The sequence below is a fragment of the Ictidomys tridecemlineatus genome, chromosome 6 (genome assembly GCF_052094955.1).
Source record: "Ictidomys tridecemlineatus isolate mIctTri1 chromosome 6, mIctTri1.hap1, whole genome shotgun sequence".
NCBI classification, from domain to species: domain Eukaryota; kingdom Metazoa; phylum Chordata; class Mammalia; order Rodentia; family Sciuridae; genus Ictidomys; species Ictidomys tridecemlineatus.
In genome coordinates this window covers 14,515,989-14,537,431 of record NC_135482.1, presented here as the reverse complement: position 1 = coordinate 14,537,431, position 21,443 = coordinate 14,515,989, and the positions used below count along the sequence as shown (strand labels likewise).

General features: G+C 49.1%; 1 protein-coding gene and 2 long non-coding RNA genes across 5 annotated transcripts; 1 reads left to right on the top strand and 2 right to left on the bottom strand.

The window, feature by feature from the left end:
- Window positions 1-417: 417 nt before the first annotated feature.
- Window positions 418-9,799, bottom strand: Ckap4 (cytoskeleton associated protein 4). The gene is made up of 2 exons (XM_078052899.1): window positions 9,065-9,799; window positions 418-2,917 (listed from the first exon to the last, which is right to left on the bottom strand). Exons 1-2 carry the CDS (start codon window positions 9,497-9,499, stop codon window positions 1,589-1,591), a joined length of 1,764 nt encoding a protein of 587 aa, XP_077909025.1. The 5' UTR covers window positions 9,500-9,799; the 3' UTR covers window positions 418-1,588.
- LOC120887855 (uncharacterized) lies at window positions 7,795-16,616 on the top strand. Of its 3 annotated transcripts, XR_013440322.1 has the most exons (4): window positions 9,955-10,229; window positions 12,004-12,073; window positions 12,704-12,875; window positions 13,039-16,616. It is a non-coding gene; the product is annotated as an uncharacterized LOC120887855 (long non-coding RNA). The 3 variants fall into 3 exon arrangements; XR_005731161.2 differs by lacking the exon at window positions 9,955-10,229 and adding an exon at window positions 7,795-8,416 and having other exon boundaries at window positions 12,704-16,616; XR_013440321.1 differs by having other exon boundaries at window positions 12,704-16,616.
- A 1,373-nt stretch (window positions 16,617-17,989) lies between these two features.
- LOC120887856 (uncharacterized) lies at window positions 17,990-21,034 on the bottom strand. Its single transcript, XR_013440323.1, has 3 exons — window positions 20,760-21,034; window positions 20,487-20,652; window positions 17,990-18,660 (listed from the first exon to the last, which is right to left on the bottom strand). It is a non-coding gene; the product is annotated as an uncharacterized LOC120887856 (long non-coding RNA).
- Between the last annotated feature and the right edge of the window lie 409 nt (window positions 21,035-21,443).

Below are 21,443 nucleotides of genomic sequence, written 5' to 3'. Positions count from 1 at the left end.
AGCCCAGGGATAAAAGGAAATGTGCCCTGATGTACTCTGGGCCAAACGTTGGTAGGGTGGTCTCAGACAGTGGTTCTCCACCTTGGATGCAAGTTGGAATGCTGGCACCATTCAACCCAAATCCCTGGGAACCCAGGCTTTTTTTCCCCCACTCTCTCCTGAAGATTCTAATAGGTAGTCAGGTTGAGATCCTCTGCCGAAACTAGCAAAGTAGGAGACAAGCAACAACCTATCAACAAACGAGCCAAGAGTCCAGGAAAGGATGTCCCAGATCCAGTGAGGCTGTCTTGATTTCAATTGAAAATAAAAAATTCTCAAAATTGAAAACTTACCTGTTTTCTAATCCTGAATACACATGCAAATAGAATATATCATGACTACTAAATTCTCTGAAAGCAACCACTCTGGAAAAAGTCATAACAAAGCTCAAGTGTTTATTAAGAATTAAAAATACTGTAAAGAAGCCATACAGTTCATTTCACAGTAAACTAAACAAACCTTTTTTTTTTTTAACTTTTACTTTTCGGCTTTTTTTTTTCCTTTCTTTCTTTTTTTTTCTTTTGGAAGGGCAAGACAGCCATTTAAGAACAATACAGCTCAAAGGGGAAGGGGTACAGCAAACAATTACAGAAATGCAGTGCACACGCTCCCCACTGACAGATGGGGCCTGCTCCCAAAGCAGACCTCCTCAAGGACATCCTGTTAAACAAAAAAACCTGGCCTACATCCCCCCGGGAGACACCCCACCACTGTGTGGACTGCTCTCAACACATTTCCTGAAAGACCCCAAGACACTTTTCTGGAACTCTAAACCTGTGCATTATTCGGTAACCTGCCCAAGTGTGGATGCAGGTGGGCCACCAGAGACAGACAGGCACCAGGACTCTGGGTGGTGTGCTTGAGCATTCAGAACCATCTGATTCTTTGCATAGTTACCTTTGATATCATTAGATGGTTCAGGAATGGAAGACACCCACGCTAGAAAGGCAACCCGCAAGTAACTGATTCTTTTAAAATGAAGACAAGGCGTTGCCCTCTCCTGACTCAGAGATTACATCTGAGTCCAAACCAGTTTTAGGTGGAAGACAAGTGAGAGATATCTCATGAAAACTTCAGCCAGAAGTATAAAAAAAAGTAATTTTTCTTAAAGACAATTAGAAAGAAACGTGCCCCATCCCTGCTTTTTTTTTTTTTTTTTTTTTTTTTTTTTGTAACTTGAAATCTGCCAGCCAGACAGGGTATTTGAAGGTTAATCTGCTTCTGTTAATCCTCAATTGAAGCCACTGTCATTTTTCTGACACCAGACACATCCCTTTTAAAAGCCACCTCTTGTGTACCCGGGCTGGGCCTTCAGGAAACAATCAAAAGCAGAAGCAGAGAACTTAAGAAACCAATGGTGTGTGGTAAGAATTGCAAATAAATTAACTGGGCACAGAATGCAATGCCTTGGTGTTCAGGTGGTGTCCACTGCTCTTGGGGGGGGGGGTGCGGGGCAAAACTTGCGGGGAGGGCACATGGGAGGAAACAACACATTTTTTTGGTCATGAGAAAATGGACTATAAATCCGCGCCCTGGACACACAATTCACTTAGATTTTTTCGTGAATCTTTTCAACTTTCACAAACAACCTATCCAGATCATTTCTCAGGTCATCTAGTAGACCCTTGGCTGATTCCAAGTTGTTCTCGTTGGTTTCGATTTTGACCGAGTAGGCTACCAAACTGTCCACAGCAGTCCTGAGCATTTTCAAGTCCGACTCCACCTGGCTCACTGAGGATTTCAGGTTGTCTAGAGAAGAGAGTCTGTCCAGGAAGTCCTGAGGGGGCAGACGCGTGGCCTGGGCTCGGTCCTGACTGAGCAGCGCGTGCACCTGCTCTTGCACCTTCTGCAGCGATTCCACGGTGCTGGGGAGCTCGCCCACGCTTCTCTTCAGCTCCTCCACGTCGCCGTAGAGCGCCAGCTGGGCCTCCCCCAGGCTCCTCACGGTGCCAGCCAGGCTGTCCTTGTCTGCCTCGGACGAGGACCCCAGGCCTTCCAGGTGCTCCTGCAGCGCAGCCAGGCGCTGCTCGTACTCCTGGCTCTTGGTCAGGAGCGACTCCAGGCTATCGGTCTGGCGAGCAGAAGCCACCTGCACGGACTGGACTTCATCCTCTAAGTTCTGGAGCCTGGAGTCCAGACCCCGACTCTCTTTCTGGAGCGCATCTAAGGCGTCGGGGGTTCTGGAGGACCCGTCTTCCTCCGGCCTGTGGGACTCGGCCTTCAGCTGGCGGAGCTCCTCCTCCAGCCTCCGGATCTCCTCCGGGAGGCGGGAGGTGGACTCCTCCGACTGCAGGAGCTTCTTGGTGAGGGCCTGCAGGGCCAGGCGCTCCGAGTCCGCCGCCTCCTTGAACGCCTGCTGCTCCTGCTTGAGGCTCACCAGCTCCCGGACCTCGGTGTAGACATCAGACTCCATGGTCTGCAGGGAGCTTCTCAGGGCCTCTATGTCCCTCTCCCTGGACTCCGCGGAGGTCTGTATCTCTTTCACCGCATCCTTCAGGGCTCTCAGGTCCTGCTTGTACCCCTCGGATTCTTCCAGAGAGGCGACCTTCGCCTTCACGTCATTTATTTCCTTCTGGCTCCTCTTCTGGACCTCAGTGAAGATGGCGATGTTGTCATTGATGGACTTGGTGAGCTCCGTCAGCCTTTCCTCCACTGTGTTCTCCAGGGACGTGAAGTCCCGCTCGCGCGCATCCTTCACCACGTGAATGCCGTCAGAGAGGTCTTTGAGGATCTCGTTCTGGAGTTTTTGCAGGACTTCACCGATCCTGCTGATCTCACTCTCCCCCTGTTTCACTGCTTTCTCTGTGAGGTCTTGCTTATGTTGGGAGCTTCTCAGGATAGACTCGAAAGCCCCAAATGTGGTTTGCAGAGACTGTACCTGTAGCCAAAATCCAGACATTAGCTGTAGAAGAGTCATGAGTTTCACAGGTACAGCTACTTTGTTTTCAGTCTGCCCAGCCTCCAGGTCCCTCAACTCTTCCAGAGTGGCACTACAGTACTCCTTTGAAGAGCTCTCCTTTCACATGTAGCCCATGTCATAGTTGTGGGGAACAAACTTAGGACTCCCTCCAAGAGCCCCAGGGATGGCTTATAACCCTGGCCTGAACAATGGGCACTTTCCACCCACCCTGAGTCACACTGTCTACCCAGGCATGGGCACATGTGCTAAGGTAGACCAAGGAATCAGATCTAGGACTTCTGTTAAAACTACAGAGGAAGAAAACTTTCTCCAAAGGGACTGTTAGCTACGGGATCAGGTAGACCTGGAGCTGCGTAGACCACCAACACATGGAATGCCTATCTAGGAATCAAGCCAGCACAGCTGAGAAATGGCCAAGGTTTGCAGACATCATTTGAATTCCTGGATACAGCTATAGCTGAAGGCATCTACTCTTGAACTTTGCAGTTTAAGCCAGTCAATTCTCTCCCTAAGCCACTTAGGGCAAAATTTCTACCTCCTTCAACTGCAAGAGTCTTCAATTTTGTAGGAAAGAAACTGATACACAGATACTCTGCGCTGGAAGTCAAGACAAGGATCTAGGTCTTAACTCATCACTTCCGGCTATGTGGCCCTAAACTAGTCATTGTCCTCCATGGCCCTGATTTAATCTTTTATTCTGAAGTACCTCAGAAGCCCAAAGATCCCTAGCACCATCTGCAGACCATTGCCAAAGGAATAAACTGATCCCGCAGCAGGCTCTGGTTTGGTGAACACACTGGGATTTTGTCTGCTTCTACATATTACTTCTTAAAAAATTCTACCCTGAATGAGGCCTGACCTGAGAACTACCCAGGGGAACTGGTTTAATATATAATGAGGCTGTAGGATGATTAAGAACCTGGGAGGCATTATCCTGACACAGCATGTGGTGCCATCTATAATGTTTAGTTTGGAAAAAAAAAAAAGGAAGAAAAAGGAAAAAAGGGATAGAAAGATCTATCAAGTCCCTACCTCTAACAGCCAATTCTCAGGACCTGCAAGAAAGGGACATGGCATGATGTGACCAGCCAAATCCACATGTGGAAAATTGTGCAGGATAAATGACCCTGGTCAATACTGAACAAATGAATGGCATTTTATCATCCATTTAAAAAGTTTAAGAAATTTTCAATCAAAAATGTGCATTTCATATGGATCCTGACTGAAACCAACAATAGAAAGACAGTCTCGGGGAGAATCAAGGAAATCTGACTATTGTCTGGTATGATGTTCCAGAATCTCTGCAGCTGGGGTGTAGCTCAGTGGTAGTCTTGCCTAGCATATGCAAGGCTCTGGGCTCTATCCCCAGTATGGTGCCATATCCTGTGTTTTGCTTAAAACAAATAAGGAAAAAAAGAAATAAAAGGAAAGGAACTCTGACTGGTTAGAAATAAATCCTACAATACCTTGGTGAACTAATGTCTCTCATTTTAAAATTAGTTCCCGGTGCCCTCTCCCCTAGGTCTGCAGGGTGACATGGGCTCTTCTGAGGGATTAGAGCTTAACCACCAACATGTTCTGAAGCGCTGGACCCACCTGTTCCAGATCAATCTTCTGGATAAGGACAGGCCAGCCTCTGCCTGTACTATGGCCATTTTCCAATACCAAGTACAAGTGGAGAAGAGAGGCCAGGTGTGCCCCTGACAGGGTCACAGAGGGGTTCAGGGTCAGGCTGCTCTAACTCCAACCAAAAGATGAGGGATGGGAAGGGAGGTGGTGAAATGAAACAAGAATGGTAAAATACTGATAATTATTGAAACTGGGGTTCATTATATTGTCCTCTTCTTTTGTTTATGCTTGAACATTACCATGATGAGAAGTTAGAAAATAAAGTAATATAGACTCTGTAGCCAGATTGCTTTGGCTCAAATCCTGGTTTTGACACTTTCCTGCTGTGTGATCCTGGGTATGGTACATAACCTATCTGTGCCTTGGTTTCCTCAGCTGCATGAGGGGAACAAAAACAATACCCAACTCACAGGATTGTCATAGTAAGGGTTAAAAGAGTTCATATAAGTAAAGTGCTCAATCATGCCTAAAACACAGTGAAGGTCTGTCTCCATTCCTGTTGCATCTCTATTCAGAAGTCCTGAAGATTCACAGCACTAGCTGCAGCCTGATGTCAAAAGGAAGAATAGTTGAAAACACAATGGGACACCTGGGTTCTACTCCAGTCACACAACTCTGAGCAGTTACACTAGCTTTCCAAGTCTCAGGTTCCTCATCTTTTAGACAATAGGTCTCTCACATCCCTTCTAAATTCAGTCTGTGATTTTCAGACAGTAGAATAAGGTTCTCCAGGGCCTCCAGAATATTAGCCAATTTCTCTGCCCAACCAAATGCAACCTGAGTCATAAAGGACACTTTGAGAAGGTACTAGAGAGAACTAGACTCTGAAACTAGGTTATTAAATCACAGTACCTGCCTGTTCTAAGCATAGCACTCAAATTAGAGGTGTGAGCGGCCGAGCACAGCACTTGCCACATGGCAGGCAAGACCCGGTGCTTTCTGAATGATCCAAAGCATGAATTCAGAGCAAAGGCTGATGAAGAGCTGATGTGCTCCCTATTCCTGAATGTCACCCCCAACCTGGGCTGGCTCGACACATGGTTAGAAAGGGAATTAGATTAGAAATTATGGATAAAACCAAGCCAGTCAACCCCCTGTAACTAAAAAAAAAAAAAAAAAAAAAAAAAAAACAAATGTCCCCACACTGAGGGTACTGTGTTCATCTTTAAGTGCATATTAATCAACAGGTATTGAATGTACCTGTTCTCCCCACGTATGTGGGATGCCCACTAAGTGGCGAGCACTGGGGAAGAAGCCAAGAGATAAAATAAAAGCTAGGCCAGGATCCCTGCCCTCAGGAGCCTAGCTGGGCCAGGAGTGGGGGTTTAGGAACTGTCCTTAGAAATGGCTGACATCAGCAGGGCATTTCTGTGTATAGTAACTATCAAAGTGTGAGTGGTAAGTCGAGCATCATGAATGTCCGATCTCAGAACCGGAGCTCTTAATCACTGTGACATGCTCAGGCAGAGATATGTTCAAAGCACACTGAGGGCCTAGAGAAGAGGCTGCCAACGCCCAGAGCCCCGACTACTGGTTCAGAATCAAAATGAGAAAACCAAGAAATAGGGCCGGAAAACTCTCACAAACAGCTTCTCCTTTCATAAACTACTTCTAAGATCACTTTTTGCCACCTAAGCTAAGCTACTTCTAAGATCACTTTTTGCCACCCTGGGTGTGCCAGGGCAACACGAGCTCTTCTGAGGGTCCAGAATTCAACTGCCAACCTTTTCTAAAGCCCTGGACCCAACTGTGCCTAAATTTTCTGGGTAAGGACAGGCCAACCTCTTTTCCTGTGCTAGGTCCATTCAGGTGATCTGGGACAGTTTTCCATACTGATGAACTTTTGGAAAACAAGAGATACCAGGTGGGGAACCAAATCCTATTCCAGTCTAAGATCCCCCACTTATGGTGTGACCTGAAATATGTCATACAACCAGTCCATGTATGACCTGGAATAAGTTACACAACCAGTCTTGGCTCAATTGCCCCATCTGTGAAATGGTGCTAAGTGCTATCTACCTCAGATAGCTAGGAGAAATGAAATTGTGGCCAAAAAGCACTTAATGGAATATCTGGCCCACAGAGACTACTAATTATGAATAATACTACTCTAAGTGCATTTCTCTGCCAAGAACTAAAACTCAACCCCGACAGAGACTTAAGAATCATACAGGGGTTCAAACTTAGGTTGTCAGAGAACAGGCAGTACTGGCTCCTCAGCACAAAATAACTTCCTTACTGGCCTCATAAAAGATGCAGGAAGAAGTGGCCACACACTTTGGGAAATGCTAATAAGACTGGACATACTGAACACCGTTCCATACCAGGTAAGGCAAGGGAAATATAATGAAATAAACAGCTGAGTGGTTGAGTGCCCCAGGAGTTAGACTACAGTGTGAATCCAGCCCAGCTGCTTGCTAGCTGTGTGACTATGTAGTTATGTAGCTCCACACTTTCCTCATCTGGGAAACGGGACAGGTAATAGCACTCACCTCTTGGAGTTGCTGTGAGGTCAAAAGAGATGATATATTTTCCGATGTTTAGGACAGTGCCTGACACATAAGCGCACAATAAATGTAAGGCACTGAACAATGGCTTAATTATACTACTAAATTAAAAGAAAGGTGGTCACTGTGTCCTCAGCCTCAGAGCCAAGAGGAGTCTTAAATATCTCTCATTGTGTGGATGGGAAACTGAGGTCCAAAAAGCAAAGTGTTCTACGCATACCTGGGACAGAGAAGGGATGAGAATCAGAAAGGAGGGACTAAGGGAGAGACAAGGAGGAAACCTAGGAAACAAAGCCCTATTTTTTTCAATCTGGACTCAAGATGTCCCCATTTAGGCCACAACTTCCAACATCCCCTAATTTTTCCTAAAATGCTACTCTGCTATAGGCAGGGGAGCCACCTCCTGTCCCTTAAACGTGTTCAAGAATGTTCCTTGCCTGCGAGTTCTTCACATTCCTTCTCTGAACATTCAGCCATCACCAACTAGATGATTGGCTCTACCCCAGACACGGGCCCAGGGAAATTCCACACCTCCCTCTTCCCAATCTGCACAGAGGCGACCCTAACTGCCACCTACCTATGTGCTGCTTCACAAATATGATTTGTCTTATGCTCTTCCACCGGGCCTACACAGAGCTATATGACTACCAGGCTTAAATAAATATTATGATTGATTAGCAAGTGGGTGGCAGAAAGCAAGAAACGGGCTAGTGATTAGACTCCAGCAGGATGTCTATTTTGTAAAGATGATGTGACACTCAGGATAGGCAAAGCAGCACTGCCTACTTAATTCCCTTATAAAAGTCACCTCCCTTAGCCTGCAGCATTTAGCAGGCTGACTCATCCCAGTTGCTCTGCCGGTCTTAAGAGGAAATTCCTAGTCCTGCACACTCAACAAAAGTGGAGAGACTTGGCAGGACCGGCAGCATGCTGGGAAAAGGAGGCAGTGGTTCCGGGCCCAGAAGTGGCGGGATTTTTTGTTTCGGTCCTGCAACCAATTTTCCATTCAGCATGACACGGAAGGAATATGGAAGAGGGGAAATTCAACGGAAGGGGTTGCACTTGGTTTGGAAAAGCCAGGGAAGGACGCAAGCTGAGCAGCTTTGCCTTGGGAGCTGGGTCCATTCATACCTGAAATAGGCCCTTGGGAACCCTTAACTGGACAGTGGCCCAGACTTTCTCATGCACTCTGCAGCTCACCAGCTGGGGTGTTTGTTAACTCACTGTCTCTCTCTAAGTCTCAATTTTCTGGACTGGAAAATGGAGTCAGAACCAGCAGCCCTCCCTCCCGGGGTTGCTCTAAGAATTAGACAGTAAGTAGGTAAGTAAGCCCTCTCAACCCCACATAGATAGAAGTCCTTTTCTCGATTATGACCTAATATTTTTGGCCTTTCATTCCTCTAAAGCTGAAGTAGGCTATTTCAAAGGCCCACAAGGGCACTCTGGCCCAATAAAGAACAAGGGGCCTAAAGATAGATTAATATTTCAGTGGAACTTCGCAAATGACTAGAAATTACTAGTTTTTCCTTCCCCAAGCTCTGGGTCTATTAAAAACCGGCTCAGATGTCTCCCACGGCAGAGCAGAGGTGCGGCCTTGCCCTTCATCGGGATGCGCCGGCTTCCTTTCCAACCTCCTTTTCAGACAACGCTGCCCATTCAGCGGTTCCTAATCCAAAAAGAATGGGCTCCCCAAAGCCTGCAGGCTTCCTTACAGGTCACCGCTAATGTCCTGTGACAGGCCCTTGGCCCACCCTCCCCGCTGGCCGGGCCATCCTCGAGGCGGTCCATCCCTCGGGCCCATTCCTCTGCGGCCATTAACAAAGAGGGTCTAGGACCGCCTGGGAGAGGGGGCCCGGACCAGGGTGTCCGGCCGGGGACCGCCGGGCAGAGGCAGAGGCAGAGGCAGGGACAGGGGCAGGGGCAGGCGGGGCCGGGCGGGCACGGGGACGACTGGGGCCGGGGCACCCACCTTCTGCTCCACGTTCTGCAAGCCCTGGCCCAGCTCCTCCCGCTGCTGGGAGAAGTCCTGGTGGCTGCGCCGGACCTGCTGGACCTCCTCCAGGACGTGGTGGACACACCAGCCCGAGAAGGCGGCCGCGGCCACCAGGGCGAGGTAGAAGAGAAAGTTGAGCGCCCGGCCGAGCCTGCGCGAGCAGGTCGCCGAGGACGAGGCAGCGGCGGCGGCCGAGGACTTGCCGCCACCGCGGTGGCCGCCCTTGCCGTGCGCCTGGTTCTGCGGCGGGTGCTGCTGCGGGTGCGGCGCGGGCGGCGGCGGCTGCTGCTGCGGCGCCGGCGGCGGCTTCTTCGCCACGTCATCCGCGCCGCCCGACGGGTGGGCGCCCTTCTCCGAGGGGCTCGCGGCGCCGTGGCCGCCCTTGGAGCCCCTTTGTTTGGCCGAGGGCATGGCGGCGCGGCGGCGGCGGCGGGGGCCGCGGGCGGCGAGGCGAGCGAGGGGCGCGCGGCCCGGAAACTTGCTCGGGCTCCCCCGGGGCCGGGCGGGCGGCACGCGGGCGCTGCTGGCGTCGGAGCGGCCGAGAGAGCGGGCGGCCGAGGAAGGAGGCCGGCCGAGGAGGAAGGAGGAGGGGGCCTGCCTCCGCCGCCGCGGCGCCGACCCCGCCTCCCGGGAAGGGAGGCCGCGCGAGCCGAGCGGGGAGAGCCTGCCACGCACGCCGGGCCGCCGCGGCCCCTCCTCCCGCCGCCACGACCCCAGCGGGGGCGGGCCGGGGGGCGGGCGGCCGGGCGGGCCTGCGGGCCGGGGGCGTGGGCCGGCGGGCGGAGGGGCCGCGGGGCGGCGCTAAGGCGGCCGCGGAGGGCGGGTCGCCCCCGGCTCGGGCTGGCGGCGGCGCTGGGGCGGCCGGGCCCCGCGGTGGGCGGCCGGGGCGGGGAGGCCGGGCGGCGCCGGCGAGCCGCGAGGACCCTGCGCAGTGGGCCGGGCGCGAGCCCCCTCCCGTCCCCTCCCGAGCGGGCGGAGGGAGGAAGTGGAGCCCGGGGTGGGAGCGAGGCCCGCGGCCGACCCCCGCTCCGTCCCGCTGGGAGCCACGGACCCAGCCCGCCGCGGGGTTGGGTCTCGCCTCTCCCCTTGGGTGGGAAGGCCGAGGCTGTCTCCAAACCAGCCGGCCTCGGAGGCGTGTTTGGTAAGAGTTTGGCCAAGATTCTTGGGCTGAGGGGAGGCTGTTGAAGGGACGCGTTGATGGAGCGCCCCTGGTAGCCCAGCCCGCCGGCCCCTGGACCCTGGACAGCACTTTGCCCAGCCCTCTGTACTCTGTTGTCTTGAGGGTCACAAGGTCTTCCATAGCCCCTACTTTGGACAGACTTAGGGCTGGTGCCTGGAAGCCAGCAGCAGCCGCACCGACAGGAACACGGATCAGGGTTGTCACCCCTAGTTTTGCAGAAAATAAAATAATTCCAGGCTCCGTGCTTAGCAACTTACAAGGGTTCCTCACAAAAGCCTTGGCAGGTAGCAATTACTTTACCCATTTTATAGGAAGGACACTGAGACAGGCCCCCTCCCCCCCCAACTGATTGGCTCAAGGTTATACATAGATCTGCTTCTTCCCAAAACTGTGGTTTAATCTCCTCCAAATGTGAAGGAAACTGAGGCCCAGGGTAGTCACATCAAGCTAATTGGTGCTAGTACAGGACAGAACCTCCCTCCGGGTTCCTCCTGTATCTGGTCCCTGGTGTGTGCCTGGCTTTGTGCAGAGGAATGCATTTCTTCCCTACCCTCCGGATCTATTTTAAAAGAAAAGACATTTCCTGTTCTTAAAGCCAAGTTCAAATGCCACTGCTTTCCTGATGCTTTCCCTGTGACACCACTCGATACCTCTCATGGGACTTAGCAAATAATGGTAACAAGGCATTCTATGTGTTAGTTAAACCTAACTTGAGGGCCCACTATGTGCCGGACTGAAGGCCTACTATGTCTGTAAACTCCTCTCCTTGCAGGCAGGAAGCACATTGTTTAGGTTTCTCTTTTATCTCACATAAGATGCTTTTAAAATTCTCTAGGGAAGGAGTGAACAGTTATGTTTCCCCTCAACAAGCTGCATTGGATTTGAAGAAATACGCAGAAACATGCTAAGGACTAACACCCAAGGTTGAGAATAGAAACGTAAAGAGAACTTGGACAGCAAACTATTGGGCTGTATGCAGGAAGTCCTTCTGGGGCTGAAATACCTCAAAGAATGGATTTGCATAGGAGAGCAGGGAGGATATTTCTGTGGCAGAAGTGGGGTGAGTCCAGGACACCTGCCTCTGCATGAAGGGTGTGTGCTGCGTATAGAGATGAGCCAGTGGAGTGGGTCCAGAGGCCAGAGGGCTACAATAGTCACTATTAGTGAGGGAGGCCAGAGTAAATTATAGCAGGTTCTGCAGCTGAACCTGCTATAACATAATCATCTGCCCCAGACAGAGGACCATCCTCACACTCGGTGACTACCAGGAACGATAGTAAAATACTTGGTTCCACAGGGCACAGGAGTCTACCTGGGTGGCACAGAGATGGCAGAGGAAAACGGACAACCCAGCAGATTAGAAGGTTCTCAGAAGAACCTGCTTTAAAAACGGTCCAGCTGTGTTCAAAATGTGCTTGGAATCTCTAGTGCACAAAAGAGATCATCCTCCTTCAAGCAGTCATCCGTGTCAGGGGCAGAGACAGTGATAATGCAGAACAGCTTGCTGGGGCCCAGCCAAATGCTGGCCCCAGAGGCGGGAGCCCTGCTTTTTGAGCCTTGGCTCTGCCACCAATGTGACCTTGGGAAGTGTACTTAACCTCCTCTGGGAGTTTCAGGGTCACCCCTTCTGTAAAGTGCATCTCTAAAGATCGTATTATTTATATAAACCTCTTTCTTAGAGAGAATAGTCATCTGATATGGAGAACAGTTCAGTGATACCTACGCTTTTTTTCAGCTGGCAGACTGCAGGCCAGAGATAGAATGGAAGGATTCTCAGCTTGTGCTTCTACCTGGAAGAACAGAGGGTGAGGCGAGGGGGACTGTAGCCTTCAGTGTTTCCCTCTCACCGTTTTTTTTTTCCTCTGGGCGCAGTGAGTATGATGGTTAAGACGGCTCTGGAACAAACCAACTTGGGTTCAGACTCAGTGGACTGCAGAGTGTGACCTCTCTGAACCTCAGTGTCTTCATCTTTAAGATGACAGTTACAAGAACTACTTTCCCAGGTTGTTGTAAGGATTAAATGATGATTCTAGATACATAGAGGAAGGCTCCATGAGGAAAAGGTAGCTAACATTTTGCCGAGTCACCAGGGGCAAGTATAACTTCACAGAGTTTCTGTGTCTAGACTTCAAGGATTTTCTTTCATCCTTATTTCTTGGATCTCCAGCACCATATGTGGCTTACAAACCACACGCTATGATGTGTTTAACTAAAAAAGGCAGCAGTGTTTTCCTTTAAGTAGGGCTCCACTGTGGTGTTTGGTTACACCCAGAGGAGGAGGCTGGCCAGTGGTCATGGGAATGTCTAGGGCAGCAGGGTCCAGTGGCTTTTGGAGATTTCCATTCTGCTGTCCCCTTTTCTGAGCCAGCATGGGACACATTCAGGGGAGTTGCTCCTTCCCTTTTCCTCCTGACTCCTCCATCCCTTCTCCCCAGAGTATACTGGATGGTCAGGAATGCAGCTGGAACCGGAGACATCTCCTCCGACCAACCCAACTTGCCTCATAAGACCTGCGGACAGCGTGGACCTTAGACTATAGGGTGAAGATCTGTACGCCCACAGCCCTCTCGGTTCCCTCGTTTCAGTTAGAATGCATGGAGCTCTCCCGTGAGTGCCGGTTGCCTCTTCTCCTGTTCCAGGTTGACAAGGCCCACAGAGGCCAACATGAGCCCTGGAATGCTCTCCAAACGGAGGGTGGGTGGAGGTGGGGGGAGTTCTCCTTCACAGTTGGCTTTTCGTCCTAATTGCCTTCGGCGTCTCCCACTTCCAGTAACCTCCGCGGTGAGTTACCTGCTGATGGGAGCCACTGGCAGCTCACATGCGGGTTATTGAAACAACCTCCCACCTGGCCTCCCCGGCCAAGAACCTGCTGCCCTGCTGTCTGTTTTCAGCACAGTCGAGAACATCTTCACCTAAATATAAGTCAATTCATGTCACACCTCTATCCAAAACCCTCTCATGACTTTCCAAGACAGGACAAAAGCCAGAGTTTTTACAGTGACCTCTCTGTTCCCACGTTCTGCCCCCTGCCACCTCTTATCTCATCCTGTCACACCCCTTGCTCACTGCCTTCCGGCCACATGGGCCTCCTTGTTGCTCCTCAGTATGCCAGTATGTTCCTACTCGGAGCTTTGGAATTTTGTTCCCTGGGCCTGGCAACTTTACCCCAGGTATCTACAAGGTTCTTTACTTCTTCAAATCAAATGCCACCTTGACCACCCTATGTAAAGGAACTTTATTTAGTTCTATCTTCTATCCCCAGTGCCTAGAATGATGCCTAGTGCTCAGCAAATGTTACAAATATCACGTTATTACAACTTGTCTACATAGGGCCTTCCCTTTCATAAGACATCTACAAGAGAGAACAGTGGAAGGAAGGAACTCAGTGAGTATGGCCTCCAAGAGCTCCAGCGCTATGATCTTGGGAACGATGGCAATGGCAGTGATGATGGTGGCAATGGTGGGGGTGATTCGATGGTAAGATGGTGGTGATGGGATGGTGAAAATGGTGGCAGTGATGACATCTATGACAATGAGCAGGATGATTGCTGCCACTGCTGGGCTGCAAGGGAGCTTCAGTGACACACGCCCTGTGGTCTTTGGTATTTACTGATCGCTTGCTGAATGCCAGGCACCGTGCCAGGAGCTTTACCTTCATTACCTCCTCTCACTTCAGTGAGTCTCTGGTGTAGGCACCACAGCAGCACATATCCAGTGCCCATGACACTGGACCACTTGCCCAAGGGGACACTACTTAAGAATTGCAGAACAGGCTAGAATCTAGGCAATTGAGCCTAAAACTCACTCTCTGAGCTGGCATACAAATGTACAGACAGAGGAGGACAGAGGGCCTGGAGGGTAAGTAACCGACCCAGATAAACCCCACGTACTTCAGAAGCAGTGGGAACGTCCAGTTGGGAAGGGAGGGCAGGAGCCACATCCCAGCCTTCCTCAATCAATTCACCTTTGCAAGGGCTCCTCTTACTATGCTCTGGGTGGAAGTATTTCATTCCTTAGGGGTGCTGTAGGCAGGAAAAGAAATTATAAGAGCCTCTGCCCTAGCGAAACATTTTTTAAAAATCCCTCCAAATCTGGCGCCTTCTCTTTCCTCTCTCTAGCCTGGTTGCTCTCCCTAATCCCTTCCTCCTCCGTGTTTAGCCAGACCCAGCTTCCCTGCAGTTGCCCTAATTTACCCTCCCCTGAGGAACTCGGCTTCCTTGATCTTTTTCCTGCCTTTCCTCCCAACCTGGATAAGGTACCCATCCCCGCTACACCTCCAGCTCCTAGGCCGTAGAACTCACCATTCTAATAGACTAGTTGTTTACTGTTCTCCACAATAGAAGTTTCAGGGCAAAAGACTGATCTGTTCCCTTTTTATCTCCAGTGCAAGGTAGTTTGCCTGGATAGCAGGAGGCACTCAGTATTTGATGGATGGATGGATGGACAGACGAACAGATGGGCAGAAGGACAAATAGATGGATGGTGTATTCATTTTCTCAAGCTTCTATAACAAAATACCACCAAATGAGCACTGAGCTGGAACAACGGATATTTATTTTCTCACATTTCTGGAGGCCAAAAGTCCAAAATCGAGGGGTCAGCAGGTTTAATTTCTTTCGAGGCCTCTTTCTCTGGCTTGTAAATGAATAGTCACCTTTCCGTGTCTTCACGTGATCTCACGTCTCCCTAGGTGTCCAAATTTCCTCTTCTTAAAAGGACACCAGTCAGGTTGCATCGGGATTCACCCTACAGCCTCCTTTAAACTTAATCACCTCTTTAAAGACTGTGTTTCCAAATGCAGTCACATTATGAGGTACTAGAGGACTTCGATGTGAATTTGGGGGTGGGGAAAGAATGGATATGACAGTACATGACTTAGAATGCTATGCCAATTCTCTGCACCACTCTGTCAGGATACCTAAGAGGATGTTGAGAAAGGCTCAAAGATTTGAGAGTTTAGTTCAGGAGGTATCTGGTGAAAAATGCAACATTTTATGAGAGGCTCAGATAACAGTATAAATACATTTTGCTAATGTAGTGAAAAAAATCAGAAGGGGTGTATGGAGATGATCCGATCCTAAGTTAATGAGATGGAGAGGTAACTGGAGGGCTATACTTCCCAGACAAGATTCTCATCTTGGCCCTGCCTTGCTGGTTATCTGCCTTATCTCCTCATTAGAATCAAACCACAATACCAGGAGTGGGAGTAGGGTGGGGTTGGAGGAGCAGGCCTCCCTTTGGCCTACCACTCCCTGCCCTACAGCTACCTGCAAGCCTTTGTTCTTTGTTCCAGGTGTTCTTCCCAGCCTCCGACATCAAAGTCCCAACTGCCTCCTATTATAATAAAGTCTAGTCCTGGATGACCTCTCCATCCCCCACCTAGTCCCTCCACCTCAAAGTTCTTTAGAATGAGGAAGAGTGGTAAGCATACAGACTGGGTTTGATCCTATCTGGAAGACTTACTATGTATGTGGCTCTGGTTAAGTTATCTAACTTCTGTAGAAGTAGCATGAACACTTCACAGGATTCATGGGAAATAATAAACATCCAAAGGCCATCAGAGCTAGAAGTTGCATAGTTAACTTTACTGTGTGCCAACTAAGTCAGTCCAGTCCTTTTGTAATTTAGAACCTATGTGGGTATTTGCAGCCATAGAAAAAGCAAAGATAGGCTCTATAAATTGGGAATTATGGTACCCACGTCCTGGGGTTCTAGTGAGGCTTCAGTGAAAGATAAAGTCAAGCACCCAGAGTGTTCTGTTTCAGGAGAATGGAGATTATTGCATAATTAGCTTAATATCGTATCTCTCCCAGGCCTCAGGCCTTCAGTTGGCAACACCTTGTCTGCTTATCCACTGTGCTACCTTGCTGCACATTGTTATCTGGGGTATATCATTGACACTAGGAAAATATTTCTTTCATTCAATTCAAGCTCTGAACAAATTCAAGCATGTGACCTACACAGGGGATCTCAGGAGTGAACAAAGTGGTCCAAAGTCCTGTCTTCATTGAGCTCTTGAGATTTGCAGAGCCCAGACAATAGCCATTAGTCAAAAGCATTATGCTAAGTAGTATCAGGGGCTGGGGGAGGTGAGGGGACATGGCGGGGAGGGCCTGAAGGGTATGGGATTGAGATGCAGGTCAAGGAGACCTCACTGAGGTGACACATGAGTAAAGACCTGAAAGAAGGGAGGGAGCAGAAGAGCCTCTTGGCAGAGAAAAGAGCAAAAGCAAAGTCCCTTCCCGAGAAGGGAAAGGAGGTGCACAGTGGACGTCAGTGAGCAATTCATCTAGCAAGTACTCTGTGGAGCCCCTTCTATTTATTGAATAAAAGATTAAATGAACCCAATGCCTGGCACCTAGCTCTCAGCACATGTGGCTGTTACTATTGTCATTGTCAATTATCCTCACTGTGTCTCTCATAGCACCAGGCCAATACTCAGCACAAGACCTGGAACCTAGTAAGATCCAGTAACTAGTAACTACTAGAAGAACTGGGGCTTGCTGTCCTGCACAGGTCATTGTCCCTAACCATTAATACCTGGTTGTCCTTGAAGTTCACCTGCATCAGAGACTTGTTTCCTTAGGTTGGCCTTTGCTCTGGAAATCCGTAGGTCTTAAGGTGACACCACAATTGTGCATAGATGCACCATTATATCCCTTTGATAGGATTCCTCAATCTTCAAAAAGATAGGGAGTCCAGGAGTTTGGACTGTAACTTCTGATCTGTTCCTGGGGCCCCTTCATTTACCGGCCATGTCTAGCAGGGGCAGGGAAAGTGCCTGGGTTCTGGGCCCAGGGTGCTCATCAGCTTTGGAATATCACCTGGGACGTGGCGACCAGGATTAGGTGCCTGCTGTTTGAAACTCAGATGAGATGAGCCTAGGAGCGGGGACAGGGGACAAATGAGCTAAAGCTCTCCAGGAGGCTTCCAACCCAGCAAGCATGTCCGGGGAGTTCAGGAGACTCATCCAGTGTGTAGGAGACAATGAGAGCCACTCATGAACCGCCCCTGAGCCTCTGCCAGCCAGGAGACTTCAGGTCTCCTAGAAAGGGGACTCTTTGGCGACACAGGATAATTCTGTGGCTTTCTCAAGCGAAGAAGCCGATATTACCTTTCTTGTTTGAATAAGCCCAGGTCCCCTTGTTCTTTCTTCAAGCAAGAAAAACACCATCTTTCTATTGGTTATTTTCTCTGATGTCCAGTGAAGGACAAGCAGGCGAGCACTCTGTTGATAGGAGGCTTTTATTCAAGCCCCACCATCATCCAGGGACTTCCAAAACCCCTATCCTACAACCTGGGCTTTTGGGGTGTGACCCATGTGCCACACAGAGCACTTTCCATTCACCAACCCAGTGGTAACTCTCATTCCCAAACACACCCTCTCGGGTTGGGCCTGCTGGGGTCTTCCCCTCTGTTCCTCTGAAACGGTGCCAACCCCTGTCTGCCAGGATCGATGCACTCTTGCCTCCTCTCCACCCAATCGAAAAGGGCTCTTTGAGGAAGAGGGCACTGGCTTTTGAGTTAGAAAGATGTTCTCAGGGAAAAGAAAGACTGAGGCCCAGAGTGTCTGAGCTGTCCATGCAACGTCACACATCTAGACCCGTCAAGAGTCAGACCACACGTGTCTGATTCTGCGTCCCCTCTCCCTTCGCCAAGCCACACTGCCTCCTGGGTGGGTGGCCTCCAAGGAATACTGATGAGCACCTAATCACAAAATAAATATTTGCCATCAATTTATAACATAAGGCAGCATGAAAATCAATTTTAAATGATTACCCTGTAGAGGCCAGTTCCAAAGGACTTGTCAAACAGAGGAGATATCAATAAATATTTGTCAAATCCCAGAATGTGACATGAAGGGAAAGCAGTCGGATCCTCCAGGAAGGAATGCTATTTCCCGCCCCCCAGGAGGGAGAATCTTTGCTCTGTAAACAAACTTGCTGGAGGAATTCTCTTTGATGAAGAGAGCTGTGGCTGCGTCCTTTTCACAACTGCTGCCTTGGTTCGTGGGTTAAGCAGCCCAGGGGCTGGGATGATGTTTGTGGCCCAGTTGAGGTGCACCATGGTGGAGCCGGACTTGACCTTTGCCAAGCAACCAGGCTCTGAAGGAAGGCCTGTGTGAATGTGGAGCTCCTCACCGTTTCTCTAAGGCAGAAACGTCCCTCTTTGAAAAGGTGCAGCCCCTTTGAAGCTCTCTGGGAGTCAAGGACAACTCGATTCCCTGTTTCTCATCTGGGCCTGTATTGGCATGTTTTCTTATATCTTGTGTGTGTTCATCACGAAGGCAGCAAGGAGGCAGGGCTGGCGTGAACCAAAGGCTCACTGGAGAAGAAGAGGGGAGAATTCACGCAGATGACAGGTGCTGGTTTCCCATTGACTCATCACAAACCTGTTAGGTAAATATCATTAAGTTTGTTTAAAACCAAAAAAAAAAAAAAAAGAGAGAGAGAGGAAAAAATTTTTAAAAGAGGAAATGGAAGAGAACCAGCAATCTGCCCAGAATACAGTTTGCAAGGGGTAAAAATGAGATTGAAGCCCACCTGCCTGGATCCACATCCACACTCTGAGATCCTCCAGAGGCCTCCTGAACCTGTAGCTAAGTTCACCTTGGCCTTGATGCCTCTCTCTTTCTGCTCCCCTCCTTGTCTAACACAATTTATCTCCCATAATTTCCTGTATCAGGTGCCTGGGTGTGTGTGTGTGTGTGTGTGTGTGTGTGTATAGTGGAGATTGAACCCACTTTACCACCAAGCTATATTCCCATCCCATTTTATTTTTATTTTGAGACAGGGTCTTGCTAAATTGCTGAGACTGTTCTCAAAACTATGATTCTTCTGCCTCAGCCTCACGAGTCACTGGGATAACAGGAGCTTTAAAAACAGACAGACCTCTGTCTTAATAGGAGACCTACTAATGGTAGGGCCCAGGCAAGAGGATCTCTTAAAGCTCCCCGTTTGACAGGTTTCCCCAACCTTGGTTAAGAGTCACTACACTATAGGGACCCCATATTCCAGACAGACCCAATCCACACCATTTCCCATACCAAATTCCCTAAGCGGAGCTATAACAGCTGCCCTTTGCCAAACCCTGACATCCCTCTTCTCATGTCCCCATCGATCACAGTTCTTTTTGTTGTCATCTACACAGATTCGAGGAGAAGGGAAGGCTGCAGGAAGTGTTAAACGTTTGGAGAAATAACCAGTGTAAATACTCTGCTCATGCGAAACACTGTGCTAAATTACAAATTAATAAAATAATTGAATGTAAAAGTATCATGCCAGGGAAAGCCAGAAATAAATAAATCATTTCTTAAATTGTTTATGGGAAAATGGAATCTCTAAGCATGTGGAAAAAGGTTGTTAAAAGGGGAAAGGAAATACCAGTAGCTTAGGAGTCTGAGGCAGGAGGATCACAAGTTCGAGGCCAGCCTCAGCAACTTAGTAAGGCCCTAAGCAACTTAGTGAGAACCTGTCTCAAGAAATAAAAAGGCTGAGGAATGTAGCTCAGTGGTAAAGCACTTCTGCATTCAATCTCCAGTATCCAAAAAAAAAAAAAAAAGGAAAGTAGATCAGACTTTACATAAAAAATGTAAAACTGCTATATTGAAGATGACAGAAAACACACAGGAAAATTATTTGTTGTTCAGATGACAAAAAAGATCATATATTATTGTTTTAAAAGGCCATACAAATAGAGGGTAAGTACTGTGAAGATGGGAACGCTCTCTATCTTATTTATTATCTTATTTATTTCCTGTGTCTACAGAGGCTTGGCCTAGTACAGCAAACAAGTAAATATTTGCTGAGTGAAGAAATTAAAAACTAACTTCCAACTCCAGAAGATAAGTGAGCAAAAGACAGGAACATAATTCACAGAAGACAAAATAACGATTATTTAACACATAGCATATTTGCTAACCCACTTGCCGCATAAAAAAAAATAGAAGCACTTAAAATATCAATGGGTTTCTTTTTTTACCTATAAAATTAGCTGAGTTTTTTTAAGCTATAAAATATAATGCCAAAATAGGTAATGTGAAGTAGCTCCTCTGTTCTGTCATTGATTCAGCCACTTTGAAGACTAGTAGAAATGGGAGGAGTGTCCTTGTGGCACACAGATGGTCAGCAGCGTAAGGGGAAGTCCTGGTTTGGTCTGACCACAGTTCTTCCGGCCCCCATCCGACAGACCCCCGCCATCCTCAGGCAGTGCACCCACCTTCTGCTCCCAGGGGAAAGTAATGCACGACTAACCACTGACCGGGGCTGCGCTGGGATTACTCTCCTGCTCTGAAGGCTTCCTTTTTCTCTGGCTGTGAATCAGTGAGGAGGTAGCTCTGGACGCTTCCTGCAGCCACGTCTCTTGAAACATGGAGAGAGCAGATCTGCAGCAGGAAAAAGCAGGAGATTGGTCTCCAGAGAGAACCCTGCGGGCTTTAGTTTCTCTGGTTCCCCGCCTTGCGGAGGTCATTGTCTGCGCCCCTGCTCTTACCCCACGTTGATGAAATGAGAGCATCATCCCATCCCGTGGTTTTTCACCCTTAGTGTGCGAGAGAGGGCTTCCTCTTGCTTGCAAGAGACTATTGCTCAATGTCGGGAGTTTTGTAAACTGGTTATTAAGTGGCCGGACCTTGAAATCTGTCCTGGTAGAAGCATTTGCTCTAAAACCATGGTGGGAATCAGTAGTGCACGGAAATCTCCAAACACGACAACTCTGGGCCTTTTTTTCTTCCTTCCTTCCTTCCTTCCTTTCCTTCTTTCTTTCTTTCCTGGAGAGCCAGTTGTTAACTAAGCCAGTTGTCAAATATTTACCAACTCTCCTTTCATGAACAATTCAGAGAATTCAGGACAAGGGAGCCAGAGAGGGTGGGAGTCCCTTCATCCCACAGGAGACTTTTTATTATTAATCTCTAATTTACAAAAGAAGAAACCTCCCCAGGCGGTGCCGAAGGGAGGCAAAGTCCAAGGGGAACGTGATTAGCTGCCCCCTCCCCTCAAAGCAAAATTCTGCACATGAAAATGTTCTGCACAGTTGCCCCTGAGCCCCTGGAGCAGCCCTCTCCCCACTCCGGAGCCTTGGGGAGACCATCTTGCAGGGAAAGAGGGCACCCTGCACATTCACCTGGGCTGGGAATGCGGCCTCAGAGGAAGAGACCTGGACAGAAAGCGCCTCTGG